The sequence below is a fragment of the Oryctolagus cuniculus genome, chromosome 19 (genome assembly GCF_964237555.1).
Source record: "Oryctolagus cuniculus chromosome 19, mOryCun1.1, whole genome shotgun sequence".
NCBI classification, from domain to species: Eukaryota; Metazoa; Chordata; class Mammalia; order Lagomorpha; family Leporidae; genus Oryctolagus; species Oryctolagus cuniculus.
The window spans coordinates 31,777,477-31,792,888 of NC_091450.1; the positions used below are offsets into that span (position 1 = coordinate 31,777,477).

Here is a 15,412-nt window from a genome sequence, read left to right on the forward strand (position 1 = left end):
CCCTGACTCGCTGTGTGGCTAGAAGCCCTGGCTTGTGTCCCTCGCCCGTGAGAGCTGACCGGGCTTCCATCTTGGATGGAGAGCAGAGGGCCTGTGCTGCTTTAACCTACCATCTCTCTCTGGGGTTTTCTGCCTGCAGTCTTTAAACCTGAGGAGCTACGCCAGGCCCTCATGCCAACCCTGGAAGCGCTGTATCGACAGGACCCAGAGTCTTTACCGTTTCGGCAGCCTGTAGATCCTCAGCTGCTAGGAATTCCGGTGAGTTCGTCTGCTAAAAGCATGTTGGGTAAAATAATGCCCTTGCTGGGAAGATTTCTCTCCTGATCTGAAACACCATGGTTTGTCAGCAGTCATCAGTGGAAATATTTATTGGATTTGATTTCGGCCCTCCTTGAAGCCCCGGGACCCTGGTGAGGCCCCACCCACTTATTTCAGCACTTGGCCCCAGGGGACTCTCTGTTTGACTTTGTCTAAATGAATCAGATTGAAGAACTGGTACACATCAATTATGAAGTGCACAGTCTTGCACTTTGATTCCCCGGGCAGTCTTCCCAGGGCTGTGGCCCCTGGCCAGCTGTGTCGAGCAGAACTTACTCCCGGTTTGCTGTTGGTGTTGGCCTTAGAATTTCATTTTGCTGGCCAGGACCAGGAGTGAATCTCTAGAAGTACAATCGTTTGATGAATTCATTCACCATTTTAATTCAGTGATAAAAGTCCTTATTAACAGACTTTATTAAAAATACATTTTTAAATCAATCCAGTAGTATTTTTTAACTTTGCTTGTGAGCTGATTTGTTCACACTTGAAAATCTCACTTGGTAATTCAGTGAGTAAAATCAGAGAACTCAGAGGCTTACTTTCACTTCTCATTTCTTACTGTTGGGAATGGAAGTTGTTCTGGCACTTTCTCTCCCTGTTGTACCTGTTGCAGCTTTATCTTAGATAAAAGGCTGGCATACGGAATTGGGGATCCCCTTGCCTGAGACAGTTTTGTTTTTAAGGATTATTTCGACATTGTGAAGAATCCCATGGACCTTTCTACGATCAAGCGGAAACTGGACACAGGGCAGTACCAGGAACCCTGGCAGTACGTGGATGACGTCTGGCTGATGTTCAACAATGCCTGGCTCTATAACCGCAAGACCTCGCGTGTCTACAAATTCTGCAGTAAGCTTGCAGAAGTCTTTGAGCAGGAGATCGACCCCGTGATGCAGTCCCTTGGATATTGCTGTGGACGCAAGGTACAGTTTACAGTTTTTCTGCAAATGAACTTTTCTGGTTAATCCAGGCAGAAGGGTATTGTACTAAGATGAGAGATTTACCCTTCTGACCTCATGCCATCTGGTCTACTGTCACACAGCCGATTGCCTGAAGTGGCATCATGATGAGAGCTCTAGGTGCTTGCTTAGCAGGAAGCCTTGGGGTGATTGTTTCTGGCTACCACTTGCCTATTTCATGTTAGAGCCACTGCCAGCCACCGCTACACTAACTCTGTCATACTTAATCCAAAACCATCTTTAAGTAGCTACTAAAGTTGCTAGAAAACTATTTAATGTACTAAGAAGTAATTTATTGGCTGAATCTAACTTTTCTGTAGTGGACTAGATATCACAGGGGGTGGATGTATTTTTAGTATTTTCTCCTTTGTTTTTGCAGTATGAATTCTCCCCCCAGACTTTGTGCTGCTACGGGAAGCAGCTGTGTACAATCCCCCGCGATGCAGCCTACTACAGCTATCAGAATAGGTAAGCATTCCACGGCCCCGCATGGCAGGGCAGGCAGGTCCCAGGGCACGCCGTGCTCGTGTGACCGCAGCCTGGTACGTTATTTCTTTCCTGGAGCTCCAGTGAAATGTGCCCCAGTTACAGATAGGCTTTACAGATAGGCTTATGTAAGAATTTAACCTCCGAGCCACTCGCCATAGTGCTTTGCAATAGGTACATTAGAATAGGCCTGTTAGAATGAAGATTGACATTGACATACCTTTTTCTCAAGACACTCAGAGTTTGAAAGCTGTGTTTTACTCTTCTGCCTGCAAATACTTGGTTAGATACTCTAACCTGGTCAGCCAGGTGGGAAGACGTGGATTACTGCTGCTTCCTTTCCTTGTCTAAGGGGCTTTTTTTTTTTTTTAAGATTTATTTATTTTTATTTATCTGAGAGAGTTACATAGAGAGATCTTCCATCTACTGATCCCCAGATGGCTGCAACCTCCAGGACTGGGCAAGGCTGAAGCCTGGAGCTTCGTCAGGGTCCCCGACATGGGTAGCAGAGGCCCAAATACATGGGCCATGTTTCACTCCTTTTCCTAGGCCATTAGTAGTGAGCTGGATCAGAAGTGGAGCAGCCAGGACACAAACTGGCACCCATATGTCTAGCAGTGTCTTTACCCACTATGCCACGATGCCAGTCCCTCAGTCTAAGATTTTTATTGGCAGCACGATAAACAACGAGGTCTGTTTTTATTGAGTTCAGGAATAACCCCCCACCTCCGTTAAAAGATGCCTTGTTCAGAATTCTGTGGCTCTGCTTAAGAATTTTTGCTTTCTTTTTTGGAATGTGAAGGTGGTTAAAGAATAGATCCCTGACATAAAAGTAGAGGGAGAGTAAAAATACTTATTGTTGATTCCCTACATGACTAATCACAGATTGGGCTTATTTGGAGCCCTGTGTTAAGTGGCCACATTTGCTACAACACTAGAACGTCAGGCCTTGAAGCACAGGTGGTCAGACTCAGTACCAGGCCTTCAATTTGGTGAATTGCAACTGGATTCCACTTGTGACCAAATGGAGCCCCTGTGCTGACTCTACCTTTAGACTCGGGTGTGAGGTTTCAGCGTTAGGGTGTGGTGGTAGTTATTCTCTGTTTTGGTCTTAGGAATTACTGTGTTCTAATGCTTCCAAGACAATAGAGGGCTTTTTGTTATTTGTCACAAAGACATGCATAGGCCTCAACATTTGGCATTTTTAGATGATTTTTTGTCCCAATTATGTTTCTTAATTAGAATTTTTTTAAAAATCTAACCATGTTCAAGATAATAAATTCCATCAAAATCCTACATTTTAAAAAGTAACTTGAAACAAAAATGTCTTAGGGTGTCTCAGCTTTGCCTGGCACACTCACTCAAGCACCACGCTATGAGTTTTGGTGTGCCAGTGCAAGGGCCTCACTTAGGTCAGCTTGGCACTCGGACCTTGACTAGTTAGTCTGAACTAACTTTGCCTTTTATCAAAAACACTATTTTAAGATGAAATTTAAAGTGATGATAGCCCCCTTTGTAATGGGCTCTTTTCCGCCGTGTTGTGCTGGGAATGCTGGCCCTTCCGTGAACAGTTTTAGCCCCGTGACCTTCAGCAGATCCTGAAGTGTCAGGTTTGACCTCGTCCATGACAGGTGCAGGAACATCTTCCCTGGCAGCCTAATGTTAGATCTTCAGAGAAATGATGAGTGGCAGTACTTCTTGAAAATTATTGCCAAGCAAAATAAAGTTTGGACACTTTAACTATAATCCTGAAAAACACCACCTCCGCCAGCATGTTGCCCCGGGTGATTTGATCTGGAAGGAAGAACAGGTGGTTTGCCACTGTCTCTAGGTATTTGGGACTCTGCTGTCAGTGTCCCTGGGCCCTGTGGGACCCTTTCTGTGCATATTTGCACAGATTTTGGGCGTGTAAGTGCAGGGTCAGGGTGCTGCTGTCCTGGAGGGCACAGACACTGAAGTTCTGAAGTGTTCACTTTTATTTCTGCATAAAACTTCACTTTTACCAAACAGAAGTGAAGGGTTTTCTGAGAGAGGAGATGCAGATAAAGGAGGTCTGAGTTCCTTCTCCCGGGCTGCACCGACACAGCTTGGGCGGAACCTTGCTTCAGCTCTCCCAGAGTGTGAGTGTCTGAGAGAGGAGGAGTCTGATTCGAAAGGAACTTTTTAACTGCGGTTTTGTTCTTAACGTTTTCTGTGCTTGAACACTGTGGTGTCCTTAGGAAGAATTGGTAGGGGCACTGTAGTCCTAAACTGTTCGGGTTCTTGGAACAATAGAAAATCCTCCAGCCCATTCAGACAGGTGGGACTAGCACGTAGACTAATGTGTGTGGTTACATTTTCACTTGTTTCTGTACTTTGAAAATTTGGAAGTAACTCATTTGGGGAAATGGTTCTCCAGCTTTTCCAGTTAGTTTCTGTAGCTAATGTGCGTGTTACCTATAGATAGCCCAGTTCCTCAGGTATGCTGGTAGACTCCTCACACAATCTGCATTTGAAAACTTAATCCAGAGGTGAAATTACCCACGCAGGTGAACTCTGCAGTGACAGTGTGCTAGAACTTCAGATAGGTATCACCATCGGATTACCTGAAGTATTCCTCTTCTGTAATTCCATATCCATCAAGCAGCTTCCCTCAGCACGGCAGAACATCGTTAGGCTTTTTCATGGCAGGGTGGGTTTCTGAACCTGTGTGTGTTTCCCAGGAGGATGACGTCTGGACTGGGCGATAAGATAGGGGCAGACTGGCATTACATCTGTCACCCACTGATGGCCAAGGTTGTTTGGATGGTGATGTTTCCCACTCTGCTGTCTTCCTGCCTCAGAAGAGTGACAGTGAGACAGCGGGCCCTGCCCCCTCCTCTTAAACACAGGCCAGATTCTCTGATTTCTCTGGCAGTGCACTGGACGGACACCAGGGTCTGTTTCTCTGTCCCTGCCGGCTTCTGACCCCAAGATTGTCGGGCTGAGAGCTGGTGACACGGAGGGCGTTGACTTCATGGCCACCGTCGCCAGCATGTCCCAGGCTGCCGTCAGCTGCCAGTGCATCCCGCGGCCCTGGTTTCCTCCCCTGGCAAGTTGGAAGTCCTTGTTTTCTGGATGTTGCTGGACTCGATGTCCTGCTCAAATAAAAGCCAACAGTTTGTCCAGGATTGTAAAACCAATTTAGACTCACATACGATTTTCATGGTGATTTCATGTGGTCCTCTTCCAGCTGGCCCACAGTTAGGCGTGTTCGATTGTACCATGAAGGGAGCACTCAATCCTGAGTTTTATTTTTAAAATACATATTTGATGTGTTTTTGCATATTGTTTTGGTAGCCACCAAGTTGGTTTATAGTTTCTTACATTTTTTTCTTGCTGGTGATGACCATGCCCTTCTGCACATGAGGAATTTTTTTTAAGTATATGATGTAAAGCTCCATAAAAATATTGACAAAGCAATGAATGGCGCGCGCGTGTGTGTGTATTTGTCTGTTCCTAGTCAGTTTTTATCTTGGCAGAATTTGTAAATTAACTTGGTTCTAACTAAAGTGGTCTCAGCAGGAAATTTTCATTAATCCAGTTACTACCCAGAGTGAATCTGTCACGTTCATCAACCAAATGTGAAAAATTAGATAATCTCAAGAAGCTGTGCGTGTCCTGAAGTTCTGTGCTGTAAATTTGCTGTGTGTGTGTGGTTGGTGAAATCGAGCAGACAGAATGCTCAGTGTGTTTAATTAAGATCAGGATTGGGACTCCCGGGGGGGCCTCTCGTAGTGGTGATGAAGGCAGGCTGGTGAGTGGCAGCAGAGCGAGGAGGAGCCTGGAGCTGTCGCTCTCACTCTGCCCGTGGTTCAGTGTGGCGCTCCCAGTCTCACCGCAGTGTCGCCAATACTAATCCTTCCTGGCATCTTGTAGACGTAGTGTTGAGCACTAAAACCGCATTGTACTGTGCTGCCGTCGCTACCTTACCGCTCATTCTTTTTGCGTGTGTGATGCACCTCCGTTCAGCCTGTTTATTTTGAAGTATTATGTGCTCATCTGTTTTATGCAGCACCCACCATTTTTGTTGATTCCTCATTCATGTCCTTTCCAAACATTTAATAGGTTTTACTTTAATTGTTACTTGATTGCTTGAGCCCAGGCTCTGTATCATACAGTAAATTGGGGTGATGGATAATTTCTCAAATGCAGATTGTGCCGTAAAGATTGACTCTCTAAATTTGCTTTACTTGGATTGTCACCAAGTCAGAACAGTCATTCACTAAATATCTCAGATTGATGAATGATTGGTCCTAGCACCAAAAATTTCAAATCAGTTTAGAGTTGAATTTTAAGTCCTTAAGATTGTTTATGGATTTACATATATTGTATTGCTTATACAATATATCACAATTTTCTCTATATAATCTTATAAATAAATGGCTGGAAAGTTTTTGACCCTGACTGCATTTATGTTAAATGTTTGTCTAGAATATGGATTTGGTTTCATTTGTATTGTAACAAAATTAACTGAGTGATTAGCAAGAAAAAAATAACAGGAAAACAAATTAAAAATCAGTTCTGGGTAGTTGATGTTTTCATACATTTAAAGATCTGATTTAATATTAGAAATAAAATCTCTGAATTGCTGTCAAACATAAATTTTTCATTTTGAAAAATAAAGCTATTTCAGTTTAAATTGCTTTTTTAAGGCCTTTGTCACAATGTTTTGTTTGAAGTAAAAATTTTCATCTCAGACCCTGGAGTTACATTTGATTTCTCTGAGTAATAATAAAATTCAGATTCCTAAATTTAAGCTCCATGCATTTCTAGTGCTAACAAGTCATCGTGGAGCTGGCTCAAGCCTGTCGTTGTTAGTGATGATGGCCTGGGACGTGTGCGATGAGACCGAATGCTAATCAATGCTTTGCCTTGGCTTTCTGCTCTGTGTTGTCTTGGTGTTTGCGTCTTACCTCTGTGTCTGTGCTATTTGTCCCCTTCCCTGTTCTCTAATCCTGCCCTTCCCCACCTGCCCCCTGTTCCTTTCATTGTCCTCACTGACCCATCAATCAACCAACAACGCCCCCCCTTCGTCGTGGTGCTCTGCCCTGCTCTGATTGGTGGCTTCGTTGCTTGGGTGGCTGTGTGTTATGATGGACCAGTTCACCCAAGTATGGCCTTCTTGCTGACAGGTATCATTTCTGTGAGAAGTGTTTCACAGAGATCCAGGGCGAGAATGTGACCCTGGGTGACGACCCTTCACAACCCCAGACGTAAGTACCATCCTGTTGTTTTTCTTGGGGTGACCCTTAGTTGTTTGTGCCTCTCACCTGCAAGTGAAAAGGAAACACACTGCTGTTCTTGCCTCTGTGCAGCATTTTCACATTGAGTCTGAAGTGTGTGTACTGGAAGCTAGGGATGTCTCTGTTCTTCCATTCAGGGCGGGAGTGCTGTGGCCTCCCACAGTCCAGTGGTCTCTCTTGGCCCTGGTCTGTCTCTTCTTGTCTAATCACCAGTTCTGTTTGGGGAGATTATACATTTTTGGTTGCACCTAAAAAACTAGGTAGCCCTAGTGTCTGTTCACAGAACTGAAAGCAAAAAATGAGTTTCACAAAGTGAGTGTCACAGACAAAGCCGGCCCACCGTCTTCAGTCTGTCTGTCTTCCACATAGATTTCCATTCATAAGGTTGCTGAGCTAAAGCAGTTTAATGAGATTCCAGTGTTCTCCAAATTCATTTTTTGTCTGAAGGACAAAAGGGTCTCCTTCCTTGGTGGTGTTTAGACTGATACAACTCCAAAGTGGACACCCCCTACCCCCCACCCCCACAGACTTGTCCCCACCAAGAGTTAACTGCGTGGAAGGATGGCCAGGGTGTGGCAAGGAAAAGCGAAGCGACACCTTGCATTGGATTGGTCACCTCATTTATACCCTTGGAATTCCTGAAATGCCTGTCACCATCCCTCCTGTCTGCTCTGACCTGCTGGTGTTTAGGGTCCCCTCTTTCTTCCATGACCTCACACTAGAAGTCACAGGCGGGGTAGCTCAGCCACAAGAGCAGCCTCTGGCTGGTAGGCGCCTACCCTCCGGCTCCGATTTCCATCATTCAGACGTGCCCGGAGCCTCGGTATTAAACCGAATGCCTGCAGTTCTGTTCTTTCCTTTTACTTCTATTTCCCTCATCTTCTCCTTGGTTTACTTTATTCCCAAAAGTGAATCACTGAATTGTGTGATTCTTTGAATTAAAAGAAGTCTGCATAACACAGATCATAACAAAGGGAACCCAGCTGCCCAGCCCTGGCTCAGCAGGGAAAGCCTCTTGACACGCACGCCGCCGTGACGCCTTGAGGAGAGTGAGCGCTGTCACTGCAGTTGCAAGCAGTGCTTACTCCAGTGTTGGTCACACGCCGCGGCTGCTCACCACACAGACCTAACCGAAACTTGGCGGGCTTTCACCTCAACACGGTGTTGCCGTCGTAGATTGACTAGTCTTGAATAACTCTTGTAGTGCAGCTGAGAGTAGCTGGGAAGAGAGAAGTGTTCTTAGAAAATAAGCAGTGGTGGGGCCTGCGTGAGTGTAGTGGGTGGTGCTGTCTGTGGTGGTCATCCGTCGCTGATGCCTCGGCTGACTTCCATTTATTCTTATTTGAAGACTTGGTCACAGAGTATTTCAGAGACCCTATTATACTTCATACTCAGCAGGTAAATTTTCATTAGCTAATTAATATCTTTTTTTTAAAGGACAATTTCAAAGGATCAGTTTGAAAAGAAGAAAAACGATACCTTAGACCCCGAACCGTGAGTATATGGTTCTTTATTGACATTGTGACTTTTTAAATTAGTTTTCAGATCTAGATATTACTCAGATTGGCTTGTAAGAGAAAACATGGTCAGATACAGATTCTTCCTTATGCCTCTATAAGACGTGCTCCTCCGATGACCAGGTTTCAGCAGTGACAGGATTAGTTGCATGTTTTGTTTCTAATAACTTTTTGGATAAAAGGGCAATTTCAGGAAGTAGCCATCTTAGAGACTGCATTCTGAAAATAAATAATGTGAAACTTAGTTTACTTGTGTTCTTGCCAGTGTCTTTGATATGGTATATTCCCAAAAGGCATTGTCAAATACCATGAGTCTTTGAAACGTTCACAGAAATGCATAATATGAAAGAACTATGCATGGATTGAGGAGTTTTTGCTTCAAAATAAACTTAATCTCTGATTTGTTAGGGAGTTACTTATTTGAAAGGCTTTAGTGACAAAAAGAGAGATCTTCCATCAGGATGCTGATTCACTCCCTAAATGGCCACAAAACCAGAGTTGGGCCAGGCCAGTGCCAGCACAAAGGAACTCTGTCTGCATCTCCCACGTGGGTGCAGGGGCTGAGCACTAGGGCCGTCTTCTACTGCCTTCCCAGGCACACTAGCAGGAAGCTGGATCAAAAGCAGAGCTGCATGGCCTGGGACAGCAGTGGAAGATGGTCCGAGTCCTTTGGCCCCTGCACCCGTGTGGGAGACCCAGAGGAGGCTCCTGGCTCCTGGCTTCAGATCGCGCAGGTCTGGCTGTTGTGGCCATCTGGGGAATGAACCAACAGATAGAAGACACCTCTCTTTATCTCTACCTCTTTCTGTAACTATGACTTTCAAATAAGTAAAATAGATCTTTAAAAAAAAAAAGAAAGAAAGAACGCAAACAGAGCTGCTGTGTCTCGAATCGGTGCTCCAGCATAGGGTGCTGATGTTGGAGGTGGGAGCTTAACCAGCTGTGCCATAGCACCCAGCACCAGCTTTAACTTAATCTTTTAAATCATTGGCCCACACACTCTTAAAATGTATATATGATTTTGAAAGGCAGAGTGACAGAGAGATCTTTGATTGACTAGTTCACTCCTGAAATGGTGACAAAGCCAGGGCTGGGCCAGGCCAGTGCCAGGAGCCAGGAATTTCATCCGGTCTCCTACGTGTATGCCAGGGCCCCTAGCACTTGGGCCGCCTTCTGCTACCTTCCCAGGCGCATTGACAGAGAGCGGGACGGAAGCCTCCCAGCCGGAACTCTCACTGGAGCTCTGACGTGGGTGTCTGTATCCCCCGCCTCACCACCATGCCAGCCCCTGAAATACTTTGAACTTGACTTTGCCACAGAGATAGAGCGCATTGCTGTGTCTGCCTGGCAGTAGCCCCTGAAGAGACTTCACAGAGTGCCTAGGGTGCCCAGCCTCCTTCCAGGTCCCCGAGCAGAGTCCCGGGGGATGCCCATCCTGCGTGGCTTGCTGAGTGTGGCTTCCAGGAGCACCACCTGCTTGGGAAATGGGAACTGTGAAGCACCCAGAGTCGCCTTGGCCCTGAGCCTCCCAGCTGCAGGGAACCACACAGGCCACACTGGGAAGCTGCCCCTTCCCTTCTGGAAGGTCACTTGCTGCACTTCCTGTGCACTGGGGCTGTGGCGGTGCCTGAGACACTTCCCCAGACCCGCCTGTGCCTGTGACCGCCAGTGGTGGTTCCTCCTGCTGTTCCGCCTCTTTGCTCACATATGTGCGTCCTGGTTTATGTTCGTGGTTCAAGTGGTCGTGCCAGGTGGTGGGGATGTGTGGGGGCTGAAGAAGGGCTGCTGCTCTGAGCCAGGCGCAGTCTGTCAGGGAGGCAAGAGGCAAGTGTGGCAGCCTGGGCAGGGCAGTCACCGCTGTTGGGGTCAGTGGACAGGAGGTGACACCTCTAGAAGCAGATGTAGGGGGAGGGGTGGAGCATTCTAGACACAATGGAATCGAAGAACACAGGTTGCCTAGCAGGGGCCCTTCCTGAGGCGTGGACTCTGGTGTGGCTTTGTCCCACGTGTGCAGGGAGGTCGTGAGGAGGAGCCTTGGTTTCTGGGGTGGAAGGACCAGGGCATGTGGGACAGACTGATCAGAGGAGAAGACTCAGACCTCGCACGGGCAGCTAGTCAGAAGGTAGCAGCAGCAGCCAGGCAAGGTCCAATCCTGATCTAAAGCAAGTACATCTGACGGTGGAGGGGACCCCTGGGCGAGGAGCCAGCTGACGGGTTAATGATAACTTCAGGGAGGGTGCAATGCCAAAGTGATGTTTTGGGGTCTAGAACGTACAGCATCCTGGTGACATTTCATTGATGTGCAAGGGGTGTGATGGCACGGAAGCTGAGGGCATTCCTGCCTGGCTGCCTTTCGAAGGCTGTGCAGTTGGGCCGCCCCCGGTCCACACGGCTTTGTGTGTGTGCTATTCCCCAGCCGAGACCGAAGGCTCCCCCCAGTACAGGCACAGGAAGGTGGAGGGTCTGGGCCACGCTACGAGAGGGCCAGAGCCCACGAGTGTGGGGGAGCCAGGGTACTTTCTGTCCCCTGTCCCCTAAACCTTCCAGGCTGTGTGACCTGTGGCAGCACTGAGGGAGCGAGGTGAGAACCAGCAGAGGTTTTGACCTTGGAATGTCTTGGCATTTAAGTCTCCGAGGTGAGGCAGATCCTGGAGGCAGCAGAGCCGGGGTGCCAGCCGTGGGCTGTCACAGGCAGTGCAGGGAGTCGATGGATCTTGAAGATGCCATACCAGTGTTTGTGTGAACCAGACCTGTCTGCTTAATGGTAGGCCTGGCGTCTGACACCTTCCATAGTGACAGCAGCATCAGGCCTGCTGTAGCAGCTGTGACCGGACCACACGGCCTTCAGTATCCTCCTAGGAACTGTATTTATACACCGAAGGTATTGTCCTCTGTTTCCTAAGTCAGCTGAGGCACGTGAAGTCACTTCGAGAAAGTATGTGTAGTCGTGTGAAGAAGTAGTGGCCTTAATTTACGGTGTAAGGAGACTTTGAGAAGTTCACAGAGCAGTGAACATTGAGCACAGCGCATGAAACGCCACTCGGGGATGCCCACGTCTCTGACCAGGGTCCAAGTTCACAGAGTATTTGCATTACCACTGAATGCCAATTTCCACGAAAGTCTTTGAATCATCTTGGTAGTTTGTGAAAAGATAAGGTTGCGTTTCTGGTTGCAAAGGGAGGTTGGGAGCAAGAGGAGTGAGGCGCTTGTTCTCTGGAGGAGAGGTGGGAGGTCAGCCTCGCCTGTGTCAGCCTCAGAGGCGCTCCTGGTGGCCCTGAGAACAAGGTGTGCGCACACTCAGGCGCCTGCGGCTGGTTTCATTTGTGTTTCTGAGTGCGTAACTTTGGGCTTTTTGTCTCCTAGTTTTGTTGATTGCAAAGAGTGTGGACGGAAGATGCATCAGATTTGTGTGCTGCATTATGACATCATTTGGCCTTCGGGGTAAGTCATTTCCTGTGGTCTTGGAACCGGTGAGCAGCTCGGCCTTGCGGGGTCGGGGTGACAGTGGCGGTCTCTTCCTTGTTGTCAGACTGCAGCAATCATAGGAGCTGGCGGTTAGTTCTAACTTGAAGTCTTAAGTGTTTGCCCGCTTTAGGAATGGGAGAATCAAAGCTGTCTGCCTCTTCACTTTTTTTATAATGATGTGATGCAGATGCCAACAAAGGGTTGTGATGCTGTGTTTTGCTGGTTTGGCAGCACATGCTGGTGGATGGAATCTGATCACACCTTTTTTTTCCCCAGCTTTGTATGCGACAACTGCTTGAAGAAAACTGGCAGACCTCGAAAAGAAAACAAATTCAGTGCTAAGAGTAAGTCTGTGGGAGACTTTTGTTTCCTGAACGGTCCTCTTTAGAACTTGGGCACATTGTCCTGGTCTCCTTGGGTGCCTCTCAGTCGATGAGTACTTTTACAGCTCAGTTATCTAAGGTTTTAATCTATTTTTTAATACTTGATATTTTTATTTTTATTGATTGATTGATTTGAAAGTCAGAGGTACACAGAGAGGAGAGGCAGAGAGAGAGAGAGAGGTCTTCCACCCGATGGTTCACTCCCCAATTGGCTGCAACGGCTGAAGCTGTACCAATCCGAAGCCAGGAGCCAGGAGCTTCTTCTGGGTCTCCCATGCAGGTGCAGGGGCCCAAGGACTTGGGCCATCTTCCACTGCTTTTCCAGGCCATAGCAGAGAGCTGTATCAAGTGGAGCATCTGGGTCTCGAACCGGCACCCATATGGGATGCCAGTGCTTCAGGCCAGGGCATTAACCCACTGCGCCACAGCGCCAGCCCCAATACTTGCTATTTTTCTTGTCTTACCCATAAATAGTCATGTGGCTTGATCTTTATATGAAAGTCAGCTTTTATGATCAGTCTGTTTTAAGTTAATTTTTGAATTTATTTACTTACATGAGGTCTTGTCTTGCTGGTTCACTCACTCATTGCCTGCACACAGTGGCAGGTGTCCAGAGCTGAGAGCCAGGATTTTCATCCAGATCTTTCTGTCTTGGTTGCAAGAAGGGGAAGACCCCTTGGAGGGTCTGCACAAACAGGAAGCTGCAGTCAGGAACTGGAGCCCAGTGCAGAACGTGGGCGTCCACACCGTGCTGTGCTTGCTGCCCCAGAGCAGGGCTTAACGCAAGTTCAAACTCTGCTGTTAACCAGAATTTATATATTTATTTGAAAGAGTTACACAGAGAGAGAGAGGTCTTCCATCCAATGGTTCACTCTCCAGTTGGCCGCAACGGCCGGAGCTGCGCTGATCTGAAGCCGGGAGCCAGGAGCCTCTTCTGGGTCTCCCATCGGGTGCAGGGGCCCAGCACGTAGGCTGCTTTCCCGGTGCATCAGCAGGGAGCTGGATCAGAAGGGCGCAGCCAGGACATGAGCCCATGCCCATTGTGGGACGCCAGTGCTGCAGGCCCAGGCTCAGCCCACTACTCCACAGCGCCGGCCCCCCAGGTTCACCCCAGTAAGGAGTCTTGTGAAATGCCAGGTCGTTGTTTAAATGTCTCTGATTGGGAAATACTAGAGAGTCGATGAAGAAGACCGGCGTCCCGGTGAGCCTTGTGCCACTTTCCTTTGCAGGCATCTGTGAGGCGTGCTCTGTGCCACACCGAGTGTTGACCCTTGTTTCTTCCTTGGGGGCTGGCCTCGTGAGGGGGAGCGGCCTAAGAACGGCCACCCTGTCAGGGTGCACACTCGCTTGGAGACGGTGGGCATAGGGCCAGACTCACATGCCTGTGCAGTTCCTGTCCTCCACATGACTGGAGAGTCCCTGAAGCAGCAGGCCATCTTCGGCTGATGCTTTGTGGGTGGTTCCTGGAATGTTCTAGTCTGCAGAGCTGGTCACTCACCAGAAACCCGCCTTCCCTGAGGGTGTAGTGCCCATCCTCTGGGGAAGCACCAGCCAGTCTGATTGCTCTAGGTGTCCTGCTGCGGGGTGCTGGTGGCGGGAAGGGCCTGGGGCCTGGGGTAGAAGGACACAGCCCGGCCCCTCCTTGGGCCTGGCTTCCACCCCACAGCTCCTGCCAGACCTAGGGCTACCTCTACCTCTAGTTCTTCTGCCCCTCACTATTAGAAAAAGATGGAAATGTCTGGGAGTGTTGTTGGTTTTCTGGCTGTCGAGTGCCTGAGCTCCCTGAGTCCACCTGAGGAAGACAGGACCCCTCCTGTGTTTGGAGAGCTTCGCTCCTTTACAACGTCGGCCGTGGGACGGGAGTTGTTTCACAGCGAGTGAAGCCTCCTCTGGGGACACCCGCAGCCCACGTCAGCATGCCGGTCCGAGCCGCTTTCTGCCCGTTGGCCCGGGAAGGCAGTGGACAGCAGCTCGGGTCTCTGGGTCCCAGCTCTGGTCTGTCCTCAGGCTGGATGTTACAGATGCTTGAGGAGGGAGCCGGCGGATAGACGGTGTCTCTCTGTCTCCCCTGCTCTGTCACTCTGCCTTTCAAATAAGCAGATAAATAAGGTCTCCAGTAAGACAGATGTAAGACTGTGCCAGGAGAAAGGTGGTGCTGTGGTCTCACTGGCCTTTGCCTAAGCCTCTCACCTGCTCCTTCGGACTTCCTAGGACTGCAGACCACACGCCTGGGAAACCACCTGGAAGACCGAGTGAACAAATTCCTGCGGCGCCAAAACCACCCTGAAGCCGGGGAGGTTTTCGTCAGAGTGGTGGCCAGCTCGGACAAGACCGTGGAAGTCAAGCCTGGGATGAAGTCTCGGTGTGTGTGCTGTGCTCTCCGGCCGCAGCCAGGGCCCGCGCGTGCAGGGCCCTCCTGGCAGCCCAGCACGTCTCCCAGAATGCGGGCCCGTGCGGGGGTGCCGTGCCTGCGTGAGGCTGGGAAGACATGGTTGCGGCTTGCGGGGAGGCACGGCCGTGTTGCCCCAAGACGTGAGGCAGGTGCGGAGCAGAGGCTGTGGAAGCAGGACGTTAAGCGCTGGCTTTTCTTCCAGGTTTGTGGACTCTGGGGAGATGTCCGAGTCCTTCCCATATCGAACCAAAGCGCTCTTTGCTTTTGAGGAAATTGATGGAGTGGATGTGTGCTTCTTTGGAATGCATGTCCAAGAATATGGCTCCGATTGCCCGCCTCCAAACACAAGGTAATCCCAGCTCTTCCCTTAGTAAGTGTCTTAGGGGAACTGTGTGCTTTGGTTCTGGGAAGTTAGGTTAAGCCGCCGTTAGCCAAGCTTAGTTTTGTTTACCTGAGAACTCATGGAAAATGAAGGGACTAGACGACTGTGGCGAGTGTGCGTGTCCCCGGTCCGGGGCCCTGGCCTCCCCGCCGCCTCCGTCTCACCTAAGCAGGTGTCCGCACTCATGAGAGGCGCCTCTGCCGGGAGTTCCCTCCTGCTGAGGCAAGAATGGCAGTGGGCAGGGGC

The 15,412-nt window shown here is 49.0% G+C and overlaps 1 protein-coding gene across 3 annotated transcripts in view; it reads left to right on the top strand.

Annotated features, from left to right (window-relative positions):
- CREBBP (CREB binding protein) overlaps positions 1-15,412 on the top strand; it is a 134,692-nt gene that overhangs the window by 109,567 nt on the left and 9,713 nt on the right. For all 3 annotated transcript variants that reach the window (XM_051836278.2, XM_070063983.1, XM_070063984.1), the window contains 9 exons: positions 140-258; positions 1,002-1,241; positions 1,657-1,745; positions 6,917-6,997; positions 8,465-8,521; positions 11,908-11,985; positions 12,286-12,353; positions 14,604-14,754; positions 14,987-15,133. In XM_051836278.2, coding sequence (XP_051692238.2) covers positions 140-258; positions 1,002-1,241; positions 1,657-1,745; positions 6,917-6,997; positions 8,465-8,521; positions 11,908-11,985; positions 12,286-12,353; positions 14,604-14,754; positions 14,987-15,133 — 1,030 coding nt within the window. The remainder of the gene's footprint in view (positions 1-139; positions 259-1,001; positions 1,242-1,656; positions 1,746-6,916; positions 6,998-8,464; positions 8,522-11,907; positions 11,986-12,285; positions 12,354-14,603; positions 14,755-14,986; positions 15,134-15,412) is intronic.